Here is a 12,396-nt window from a genome sequence, read left to right on the forward strand (position 1 = left end):
TAGCCCAGTGGTAGAGCGTCCGCTTCGAGTGCGGGAGGTCGTGGTTTCGATCCCCGACGCGTCAAACCATAAACATGAAAAATGGTACCAGTAGCTCCCTTGCTTGGCGCTCAGCATTAAAAGGGAAACTGGCTTCTCTTCTCCCATAGCGGTGACTTTCATCAGGAATGAGGTGTTGAGAGCGATTAATATAAGTTGTATAACTTGCTTCACAATCGACCTAAAATAAATGACATTTTGTGTGTGTTTGTGAGTATAAAATAAACTATACAAGCAGCAGGATAGCTGTAAATGTGTAATTTAGTAGTTTCTTGGAGATTTTAGTGTCGATATCTCATCCTATTATGTTCTCTGAATAATTTCCTATTTTAACCCAGCAAACAAAAGACGTCTTTGGTTGTTTTATGGTCACGACGTCTATGACCAGAAAAAAGACGTCTTTATTTGGTTGTTTTATGGTCACGATGTCTGTGACCAGAAAAAGACGTCTTTTTTATGTCGTTTTACCTATAAAATAATTTTTATTTTTTATTTTTTGATTTAACGTCGCACCGACACATGATAGGTCATATGGCGACTTTCCAGCTTTACTGGTGGAGGAAGACCCCAGGTGCCCCTCCGTGCATCATTTCATCACGAGCCTGGGTAGAACCACCGACCTTCCGTAAGCCAGCTGGATGGCTTCCTCACATGAAGAATTCAACGTCCCGAGTGAGGCTCGAACCCACATCGATGAGGGGCAAGAGATTTGAAGTCAACGACCTTAACCACTCGGCCACGGAGGCCCCTTATAAAATAAAAACGTCTTTTAAAACACGTTTTAAAGCCGTCATAAAAACTTCTTTGTCTATGAGAAAATGCAAGTTTTCGTTCTTCTAAGCTGCAATAACATTTACAACATGAACTGTTACAAAAAAACTATGATAGGATATACCGGTATGTTGGATCGGAAGTTCAATAATTTCCTTACTTCATAATAGAACGGACGGGTATAGCATTTTTATTGTATTTTCAAAATACAATGTATTTACTAGGGTTACAAAATTCATGAAAATGGACTAAAACTAGTAAATGATATTTTTTTGCACTTCCTAAAATGTTCCTAATTGTTATTAAAATTGGGCTGTTGTCTAGCTATTTTCAAGATGGTATAATTACTTTTAATAATAATATTCATACATTTTAGTCAAGTTATTCCTGAGAACTATACTTACATGCAAAACTGTCACAAAATTTCTATGTTAAAAAAAGGCATAATTTTGATATAAAAATAAAATCTAGAGTTACGTAACTTGCCACATGAAGTCAACTCGGGATGCAGAAGTCATGTGTGAAGTTTGAAAGAATTTGACCATGTCCTTTTGAAAAACCAGCTAATATGCAATTCTGAATTATAAAGGGGCATAATTTTGAAACGACCACAGCCCAAGTTATGTAAATTGTCCGGTAAGGTGACCTAAAATGCCCAATATAACAGTGAACTTTTAAAGTATTAAGCCAAGTAGTTAAAAAGAAATGGCTTACATGCTAAAATTTTGTTACACAGACTGGGCGCTGATGAAAGGGAGGCAACTTGAGCTTTAGTCACCTTTTATAAGAATATATTACATGCATTATGAATGCATAAATGATGGGGGTACAGACATTCCATTATTTTGTATTAATCTAAAAAACTACAAATATGAATGTGTTTTCTTAGCTTATATAATACTGAATATGAAGCCAAACTTACTGCATAAACCATTGGACTATAGTCTGTAAGGGTATGATGAATGATGGAAATTGATGGAAATAGTTTAAAGATTTATATGTCAACCTATAACACAGTAAATGAACCTGGATATTGAATAGCACAGATGACAATGTCATCTATTTGACTTTTACAACTATTCTTATAGATGTGGCTGGTTCTAATCTGTCTAAAAGTGACATGTTACAATCTATTCAATCTTACATACACTATATATTGACATTCCATTTTTTTTGTCTTGTCACAAGAGACACAAGATTAAAGCTAAAGCAAACATTATTTTCTGATTGATTTGACATCATGATTTGACATCATATTACAAAGCATATACCTTGTTGAAAACCATTTCGCGTAACGTTTTGTTTGATTATATTTGGTCATTATACTATTTTGTTATAATCTAAAGAGATTGGATATCAAATAAAGGGTTAATTTTGTAATAAAGAACAATGTGATGAATACAGATGGAGCGTACCTGGAGGAGAAACACATAATATTTCTAAAAATTCTAATATCAACAATAGTAGCTCAAAATCTCTTTACAATACAATGGTTGGGTAATTTGAGAAGCGATAAATTATAAATTGTTGTTTTCTCTTAACATTTACGATTTGGATGTTTGAGCACTAGTTGACCCTGATCTTGTCTCAGTCTAGTAACATAATTGATAACTACAAAACCAATACGTAACTTCATTAATAGCTCTATGTTCAATCTATTTTAATTTTAATCTTTATCTCTTCGTACAATATCATACAAAACTAAAATTTCTGGATAACAAACATATATTTCTTTTCTGTCCTGAATTCTGATTTCGCTCTTTATTCCTCCAATCTGAATTTCACAATAGCCTTGTTTTTCATTTGAGCCGCATCATGAGAAAACCAACATAGTGCATTTGCACAGCCTGGTCAGGATCCATGCTGTTTGCCAACAATTTCTTTAATTGCAATAGACTAAGAAAGCGAACAGCATGGATCCTACCCAGACTGCGCGGACATGCAGGCTGGTCTGGATCCATGCTGGTCGCAAATGCACTATGTTGGTTTTCTCATGATGCGGCTCATCTTATCAAGACTGCAAACATTCAAATAAAACTGCGAATTCAAAACATTATACTTTTATTTTCTTTCTTTTTTAATTTCCGCTTTAGCTCTTCGTTCTTTCTGCTTTAATTTTGCCCAAGCTTGGTCTTTTATTTCTTGCCGAACCCGCATAGATGCTGTATATGTGCACATCTCTTTCAACTTAGCTTCCATAGCACTTTTCATATTTATTTCATCTGGTATATGCACATAGCGAATTGTTTTTCCATTGACAAAAAATTTATCAAACTTTTTCTTGCCTGTTAATGATTTAAACACAACATCTTCCATGCTTATATTCATATATCCATCCACATGTTTAATTACACCCGTTACTTCTTTCTCATCTCTCATTTCTACTGTTGTTCTCTTCCCTTCCACCACTTTCAAGAGACACAGCATACTGTTCATCATATAAAACTTTTCACGTTTTGTCTCCATGGTGAAGTTGTTGTTGTTTTTCTATACAAAATTAAGCGTTAATTCTGAATCGACTTCTGGCATTAAAACGCCTGAATTTAAATATCAACACTAATGCTTAACACCATAAATTCTGTATGTGAAATATCTTACAGGGTGAAGGTACCCAGGATAATTGACTGACAAGATTTCAAGAACTGTCCATCTCTTTTTGCAGTTTTTGCAGTATTTCTTCGGTGTTTCCTCCAGAAATTACTACTGTCTTGTTACGCGACTTGGACCCCTGAAATGATAAATTTTTAAAGCTGAAAAGAAAGGAAAGAGTCCTAAATTCAGGTATCAAAAACAGAAATGCTACGGAATAATTTGCTTCATATTTTATGATCACTGCAAGTGCTATAAATTTCTTTCAGTATATGTTTGAATAACAATATACTGTAAAATCATTTAATTTCGTGGGCATAAATTTTCGTGGTTTTGGTCAAAATGGCATTTTCATGGGGATATGAATTCGTGGATTTCAACTTTTGAACATAAAATGAATGGGAATTTTTCTATTTTGTTGGGATTAAATTTCAAGGATTGACTCAACCACGAAATCCATGAAAATTAGTCCCCCACGAATATTAGTGATTTCACAGTATTTTTAGAATTATTGATTTTAAACGAGTGTGTTACCAGAAATCAAGTAAAGACAGCTGTAATATACATTACAAGCAAACGCATGCATACTAGGAACTAGAAAATAAAGAAGAAATATAGAGTGCATGGATTACTCAAGCACACATACTCAACCAACTGATTTTGGTCTAAGTAATTTTCCTCCTTTTTTTCTATATGAAATTACCACCACTGGGATGAGCATTGATAACTCTTTACCTGGTCCCTATGCATTAATCTATTCTTCATTGCTACTAGGCAAACTTGAGCACATTTTCCAAATGGTTAATTCAAATTTTTGCATGTCGTGAGAATGTTACGATAAATTCTTGGATTATCTGTCAGAAGTGTTTGTATGTATATTTAAACTGATAATGAGACTTTTACTAATGAAAGATTTCTATCAAGTTAAAGCAATGTAATTACAAATGTACTTAAAATTTGTACATGTTCTTTGGAAAATGCCACAAGTGCGCTGATATTGCGCATCTCATTGTTTCTGCCAATGAAAATTGGTTTAATCTTTAGCCTGCTGGCAGCAAGTGATTCTGCCTTTGTGACCAGTGCAGACTGTGATCAGCCTGCACTGACGTGTTTGCTATTCAGTCAGTAAATTTTTTGTGAACACCCATTTGAGTAATAAATGGTATTGCCCAAACTGAATGATTGACTAATCAATTTTAGAACTTTAGCAGGCAGGCTAAAGGTTGAATTTCCCAGGATGTAAGTTGATCAATGTTTGGGTCGTTCAAAACCATGGGTAATTTTAGCTTTTTGCTCGACTCCTTGAGACCCTGAGCGATCAGTGTTTAACTGGATGTAACCTGACAAATCTCACCATATCTTCAATTATACAGTGGACTTTATTTTTCCATGTAACACCTATGGAAACATTATAAAACACAATACAAAGCATTAAATCTGTCAATGATTGTTCCAATATTTAACTGACATCAATCAGAGCTTCATCTGGATGGGTTAGATACCTACTGGTATAGTATTTTCACCTGACTAAGCTAATTTGTGACTTACAGCCTGCAAACTAAAAGCAACAGCTTTTATACTTCCAGAAACAGAAAGTGCTGACTGGTGGGCAGACAGGGAATGCTATTCCATATGGGTTTTTTTCAAAACAGATTACAAAAATGTCTCGAACAAAAGGAATCATCAAGTAACAATTGGCAATCATTCAAGGAAGTTTAAAAGCTCCATGTCAAATAACGTTCAAGACCTTGATAAGAAATAAGGTCACAGTGACCTTGATCTTTCATATATTGATCCCTAATGACCTTCAAAGCAATATGGTTAAGCTTCCATCATTGGTTAGAAATTATCCTATAGATGAGTTTGAAGGCAGTAAACCTATGTGTTCTTTAGTAAGTTATTGATCTGAAACTCATTTCACTCTTGAGATAAATCTGACCTTGAATTTTGCCCTTAATTAATTTGACCCCAAAACAATATGGGCTATCAATTAGGTTTTTGAATGAAATACCGACATCATATAAAGACAGGTAAAAATTCTATGACTTTATAGACAGAAGCCTAGGTGTATATGCCTTCCACTTTCAAGGTAATTGTGATTAGATAGGGGGCCAACTACTGATCCAAGCAATCATTCTATGAATTTTGACATCTGTAAGCACAATGGTTACAGTTCTGGAACAAAAATCAAGATCACTGTGAAAGCGACATATGGCCCCAAAATCAATATGGGTTGTCAACATATACAGACAAAGTAGTACTAGTATACTGTAGGTGGCGCTTTGGCATAGCATGATTCTTTCCAAAAAATGACCGTTAAGGAGCAATTATATAACTCTTTCAATAGGGAAACACTGGCACATAATATTATGCAAAACTGGTACTTCACCTTCCCACAAAGTTTGGTTGAAATCATTTCAGTAGTTTCAGAGAAGTAGCCCTGACAAACTTCTGTGACTGACAGACAGACACTCACAAAACCAGTATTACTCCTCACAGGAGACATAATTCCTTTTCCATGGACTTACTTTCACAAACCTTTTCATGCATACAAAAATGTAGATTAAAAGTTACCTTATCTAGAGTAACTTGTGACTTCTTGAGACCTAAGACTTTTGAAAGATATTTCACTAATTCTGAGTTAGCCTCTCCATCTACAGGTGGTGCTGCAATTTGTATGCCAACAGTTTCACTGATATCTAAAACATGAGTAGAAATCGTTTTTCTATTTTAAATAATATGTTAATAAATAGCAATCCATAGCTACTTCTGCATGTAAGCTTGCCTTAAATAAAGTTTTGTGACAGTATATCAATCATGACAAAAGTTATAAACTGGGAAAACACCTTTCTGATGACCTCAGTTAAAAAAAAAGACTTTTTTTTCCTTACTGTGACACTGACCTTGAAAAATCCAACCCAAAATGAATAAGAGCTGTCAGAGGACAGCAACACTATTAAACAGCCTTGTCAACTGAATACATATAAAACTCGAAAGAGGGGCATAATTTTGTAACAAGAGGGCCATGATGGCCCTATACATCGCTCACCAGAGTTGATCTGGCCTAATGACCTAGTTTTTGACCCCGCATGACCAAGAGTTGAACCTGACCTAAAGATCATCAAGACAAACATTATGACTAAATTTCATAAAGATTTGGTTACAACTCTGGCCTATAGAGTGTTCACAAGCTTTTCCTTTGATTTGACCGGTGACCTAGTTTTTGACCTCATATGACCCAGATTCGAACTTGACCTATAGATTATCAAAACAAACATTCTGACTAATTCCCATGAGTTAAACTTAAATTGTGAGTGTTCACAAGCTTTTCCTTTGATTTGGCCTAGTGACCTAGTTTTTGACCCCACATGACCCAGATTCATACTTGACCTAGAAATGATGAAGACAAACATTCTCACCCAGTTTCATAAAGACTGAATCACAAAATTAATGTGGCCTCTAAAGTGTTCTTAAGCTTTTCCTATGATTTGACCAGGTGACCTAGTTTTTGACCCCACATGACCCAGTTTCGAACCTGACCTAGAGATCATCAAGACAAACATTCTGACAATGTTTCATAAAGATTGGGTCAAAAATGTGGTCTCTAGAGTGTTCACAAGCTTTTCCATTGCTCTGACCTACTGACCTAGTTTTTGATCCCACATGACCCAGTTTCGAACTTGATCTAGAGATCATCAAGACAAACATTCTGACCAAGTTTCATAAAGATTACGTCAAAAATGTGGTCTCTGGAATGTTCACAAGCTTTTCAATTGATCTGACCTACTGACCTAGTTTTTTTTCCCCACATGACCCAGTTTCGAACTTGACCTAGAGATCATCAAGACAAACATTCTGACCAAGTTTCATAAAGATTAGGTCAAAAATGTGGTCCCTGGAGTGTTCACAAGCTTTTCCACTGATCTGACCTACTGACCTAGTTTTTGACCCCACATGACCCAGTTTCTAATTCGACCTAGAGATCATCAAGACAAACATTCTGACAAAGTTTCATAAAGATTGGGTTAAAAATGTGGTCTCTAGAGTGTTCACAAGCTTTTCCTTTGATCTGACCTAGTGACCTAGTTTATGACTCCACATGACCCAGTTTCAAACTTGACCTAGAGATCATCAAGATAAACATTCTGACCAAGTTTCATAAAGATTGGGTCAAAAATGTGGTCTCTAGAGTGTTCACAAGCTTCTCCTATGATTTGACCTACTGACCTAGTTTTTGATCCCACATGACCAAGTTTCGAATATGACCTAGAGATCATCAAGACAAACATTCTGACCAAGTTTCATAAAGATTGGGTCAAAAATATGGTCTCTATTGTGTTCACAAGCTTTTCCTTTGATTTGACCTACTGACCTAGTTTTTGATCCCACATCACCCAGTTTCGAACTTGACCTAGAGATCATCAAGACAAACATTCTGACCAAGTTTCATAAAGACTGGGTCAAAAATGTGGTCTCTAGAGTGTTCACAAGGCAAATGTTGACGGACGACACACGACGGACGATGCACGTCGATGGACGCCGGACAATGACCGATCACAATAGCTCACCTTGAGCACTTTGAGCTAAAAATGCAAAGTAGAGTTATGGAAACTGTGCACTGCATGTTGCTTAAAGGAGACCGACAACCTTTAAGATGAAAGAAATATATAAACCTGTAACAGAATTGCACTTTGCTCCCGGTTTTGCAAGTATTTTGATCTCTACCCCAGCTTTTCCACTGCTAACAGGTCCTGACTGTACAACTTGTGATGATCCTGACTCTACTACCACTTGGTTAGTCTGTTAAAACATAGATCATTGGTCATTATTACATTATAACATAAATATTCAATCAAATTTTAAAGGATAAATCTGGAAACAAGTATATACAGCAGCTCTAACTGCACATTACATGGTCCGTTACAGTCTTCATATGAGTACTGCTGTGCGGGAGCAATATACACCAAAAGACATATGAGCCGCGCCATGGGAAAACCAACATAGTGGGTTTGCGACCAGCATGGATCCAGACCAGCCTGCGCATCTGCGCAGTCTGGTCAGGATCCATGCTGTTCGCTTTTAAAGCCTATTGGAATTGGAGAAACTGTTAGCAAACAGCATGGATCCAAAAGGGGGCATATTAGTCAGAGTTATGGGACTTAATGTAGTGAGGTTCGTAATTGACCTAGAAACAGAAAAAATAAGATTCAAAGCCATATGCCTTTAAACGACAGCTATTTATCTACATCTACATCGTACATTGACGCAGTCACACTTGACTGTTATGCAATGGGTGGTGCTAGGTCAAGAAAAGGAAATGGAAAAATAGAAAGAAAGAAGAGATTGGATAGCTCAAAAGGTAGGAAATAAGGAGTAAAGTTTGGTCAGTTACGTTTTCGTCTCTTCAACCCAGACCTCTCCGGTTACAGTGGCCGTGGCCGGCACAGCAATGGGAATCACTAGAAAGTACTTGTAACTGAACCCCTACAGACTAGAATGAGAGTGATTCAAATAGTCAAAATAAAAACACCAAACAAAAATGAATCCAGCATCCATAACTAGACAAGCTTTCTGTCGCTGAGTGGCTCCATTTTAATTTCTGACATTTGCAGCCATTGCTACAGTTCGACAATATAAAACAAACTGTATGCATCGGATTAGTTCGACTACATTCATAACTATATGTTCATCAGGACATGTGCTCAGTTCCTTTCAATTGTCTAACAACGAGACGGCTAAGCTCCAGGTGTCTCTGGACATGATAATGTAACCTATGGCTATATCAAATATGCCTGTTTCTCGTCGATTCGAGCTTTCTCATCGATTCGAGCCCTTGTGTTTTAGTAAAATTCATGCTCATGTAGCATGTTCTTCCATCAGAAACTTGTGTCATATACATTTTAAAATGCATTGGAAAATATTAGTCATGAAACCAATGAAAAATTGAGTAAATACCTGTTTTAATATTTTGCATCAAAAATTACTTATTTCAAAAGGAAATTACATAGTGGGTAACATTGTGAGCCCAACTTACAAATTAAAAGCATCCCGAGCATATTTCGACTGTTGTAACGAGTGAACAAGAAGTCAATCTTGATAGAAATTTGCTTTATGGAAACAGAATGTGCAAACATTAACACTTATTGATGTACCAAACAAAGGGCTCGAAGCGATGAGAAAGTTTTAAAATTGTAATAGGAGCGGAAAAATTTGCAGCCCGATACAGGACTCGAACCTGCGACTTTCTGCTTGCAAGTCAGATGCTCTACCAACTGAGCTAATCAGACAATCGATATCAATCATAGACTAATTATATACACACTGCTACATTCCTCCCTCCTTTTTTCAAAGACAAACTCAGATTATTTTGACTAACGCAGCCATTGCTTCACCCTAGCTCTAGGATTTCAAGGCTAGCCACCACACTCACGGCATTAATGTAATAGGAGCGCACAGGATTCGAACCTGTGACCTTCTGCTTGCAAGTCAGACGCTCTACCAACTGAGCTGATCGGACAATCGATATCATAGACTAATTATATACATTCAGGGTTTCCACTGGCCCTAATTTTTTTCCGCCACAAAATACCGAAGTCAACGACACATAGGGGGAGGGGGCGTCCAGTGGGTGTACTCTCCAACACACTGTGCATGTTGCAACAATTTGTCATTTTTTACAGTTTTTTTCATTATTTGATTGTAAAACTCTTATTGGGGGATAGTGGGAGAGTGGTGGGGGGGGGGGCTCTCCCCTTGGAAATTTTTGAAATACAGGCATGAAATGGTGGCCTCTGGTGCATTTTTACGTCCAAAATTTTGAGATAATGGAGAGGTTAGTACCCTTTTGATGAGAGGGTGGGGGTGGGGTCAGGGGGCTTCACCCTGGGAAATTTTGAAATACAGGCATGAAATGGTGGCCTCTGGTGAATTTTTAGGTCCAAAATATTGAGGTAAAGGAGGGTGAGTACCCTCTTTATGAGTGGGGGGTCAGGGGGTTTTCCCTCTGGAAAAATTATAAAATACAGGTATGGAATGGTGGCTTCTGGTGTGCTTCTTGGTCTAAATTTTGAGAAAATATTATTATTATTATTTCTTTGCCAAAATAGTAGGGTACTTCTCAGCAAAAATTAGAAAATACATTTGCATAGGTAGGTCTTCTCTGAATGACCAAAATTAATCGGAAATTGGGGTCATGAAAACGTGTGACAAACGAAAAAAGGCAATCAAGACTAGCATTATTTATAAAATGAAAATTAATAACGTATTTTCTATGACCAGAGTTAATTTTTACCATTGATTTCTGCTAGTTTATCGCAGTTTTTCATTGGAATTTGCCAAAATCAATCTACGACCATGATTTCAAAATTATATTAATTTGGAAATTATCGCGGATGTCGCGTCAGTCGTTCATTTAATCCGAAGTTTTGCAACAAAATATAACTTTGAAATGGCTACTATGATACTACTTTCGTGATTCTGCTCGTTAAAACATTGCCGCGAAATTTATAACTGATGTGCGTTTTTCATTTAACACCTGTCATTGCCTTTTACATCAGTCCGTGAAACATGATTTTAATTTCTTTGACGAAATCAGTAGTTACTTCAATCAACAATAACATGTAGAGGCGGAGCTAAATAATTTTGCCAATAAAATACGTCACACGTTCTACATCCAAAGCTGTCATTTGTTTATCGCATGTTAAATTAGAGTCAGAGATCTTGATCTTGATATTTTACGGTGACACATCTCATCGACATTTTCTCACTGCGCCTGCGCCAAGTGTTGGGAACTTATAATTAGTCCCAACTTTTTGATACAACTGATAAATAAATCCACTGGTTTTTCTGAGGTTCTGTAGCTCTGAATGAGTTCGCGTGGTAGAGAATTCCAATCGCGTAGTGTATTAGGTATGAAACTGTACTTATAAACGTCTGTCCTGGCATATATAAGGTTAAAATGTTCCTTGTGTTTGTTTTTAGTGACACGTATAGGTTTAACTAGATGGTCCACTGGTACTGACGCGGTGTTATTTAAACCAGATCGAGAGACACGTGGCAGCGTTATGTAATGGATGCTGAATCGCTAATCCCTCTGTTGGTGACATGCTGTGTATTGTGTATTATGAACGGAAACGGCAGTGGGTAATATTGATTTTTCGGCTAGACAGAGAAAACTTTAGACAAAGAAATACACATTTAAAAAAATACATTTACGGCAAAATATTTTTCCGCCACTTTTTTATTTTTTTTCACCATTGGCGTATTTGGCGAATTGCAGTGGAAACCCTGTACATTATATACACACTGCTACAAAATGATATGGGAGTTTGACCTTCTTCAGTCTCATGCAAAAAAGTACATATAAAAGATGATAACATTGTAATTCTTACTGCCCATTGTTAAATGCAAATATTTTTGTAACAAAAAACAAAAATTATTTAATTGAACAGGTTTACAAAAATATGCACAACCCTAAAAGATTTAAGAGGCTCGAAACAAGGAGAAAGCAGCATATCCAAATACTTAACTGTCCGAATTCCCTGCACAGCTGGCAGTGAGAAAAGTAACCCACCTGTTTATTTCTCTTCTTAGGCATTGAACAAATTGTGGACGTGTGGAAGCGTCTTAAATAAATTGACTTATTTCTTATCGAACTGAACATATAAACTGAAAAAAATGTGAATAAGTTAAGTTGAGTTGAGTTGTTGTTGTTGTTGTTGATCTGCAAAATCCTGCTAACGGCCGTGTTGTCACTCCGGTATATACCGTACATTATGCGTTTTGTGAAATTCTGTTGTGTTTTTTTTTTCTAAAAAAACATATCTACATCTTTCAATGAAGTCAGCAATCATCATTGACAAGTTTTCTGGTGTTCTTTGTGGGAATCACCTGCTGTTACTGTAGACGTACTGTAGATGTAGAAAGTATTCAAAAGTACTATATAGTGTACGTTGTATTTAAATGTTGTCTTCTTGCCGACTAAAAAAAAACAAATGT

At 36.4% G+C, this 12,396-nt stretch overlaps 1 protein-coding gene across 3 annotated transcripts; it reads right to left on the reverse strand.

Annotated features, from left to right (window-relative positions):
* Nucleotides 1-2,453: 2,453 nt before the first annotated feature.
* Nucleotides 2,454-12,137, reverse strand: LOC123566095 (UPF0235 protein C15orf40 homolog). 3 transcript variants are annotated; one of them, XM_045359947.2, is made up of 4 exons: nt 11,972-12,137; nt 8,073-8,199; nt 5,974-6,098; nt 3,274-3,560 (listed from the first exon to the last, which is right to left on the reverse strand). In XM_045359947.2, exons 1-4 carry the CDS (start codon nt 12,059-12,061, stop codon nt 3,555-3,557), a joined length of 348 nt encoding a protein of 115 aa, XP_045215882.2. In that variant the 5' UTR covers nt 12,062-12,137; the 3' UTR covers nt 3,274-3,554. The 3 variants fall into 3 exon arrangements, with proteins under 3 accessions (XP_053406147.1, XP_045215882.2, XP_045215881.2); XM_045359946.2 differs by having other exon boundaries at nt 3,274-3,538; nt 11,972-12,135; XM_053550172.1 differs by lacking the exons at nt 8,073-8,199; nt 11,972-12,137 and having other exon boundaries at nt 2,454-3,560.
* Nucleotides 12,138-12,396: the final 259 nt, after the last annotated feature.

Source organism: Mercenaria mercenaria, chromosome 8 (genome assembly GCF_021730395.1).
Source record: "Mercenaria mercenaria strain notata chromosome 8, MADL_Memer_1, whole genome shotgun sequence".
NCBI classification, from domain to species: domain Eukaryota; kingdom Metazoa; phylum Mollusca; class Bivalvia; order Venerida; family Veneridae; genus Mercenaria; species Mercenaria mercenaria.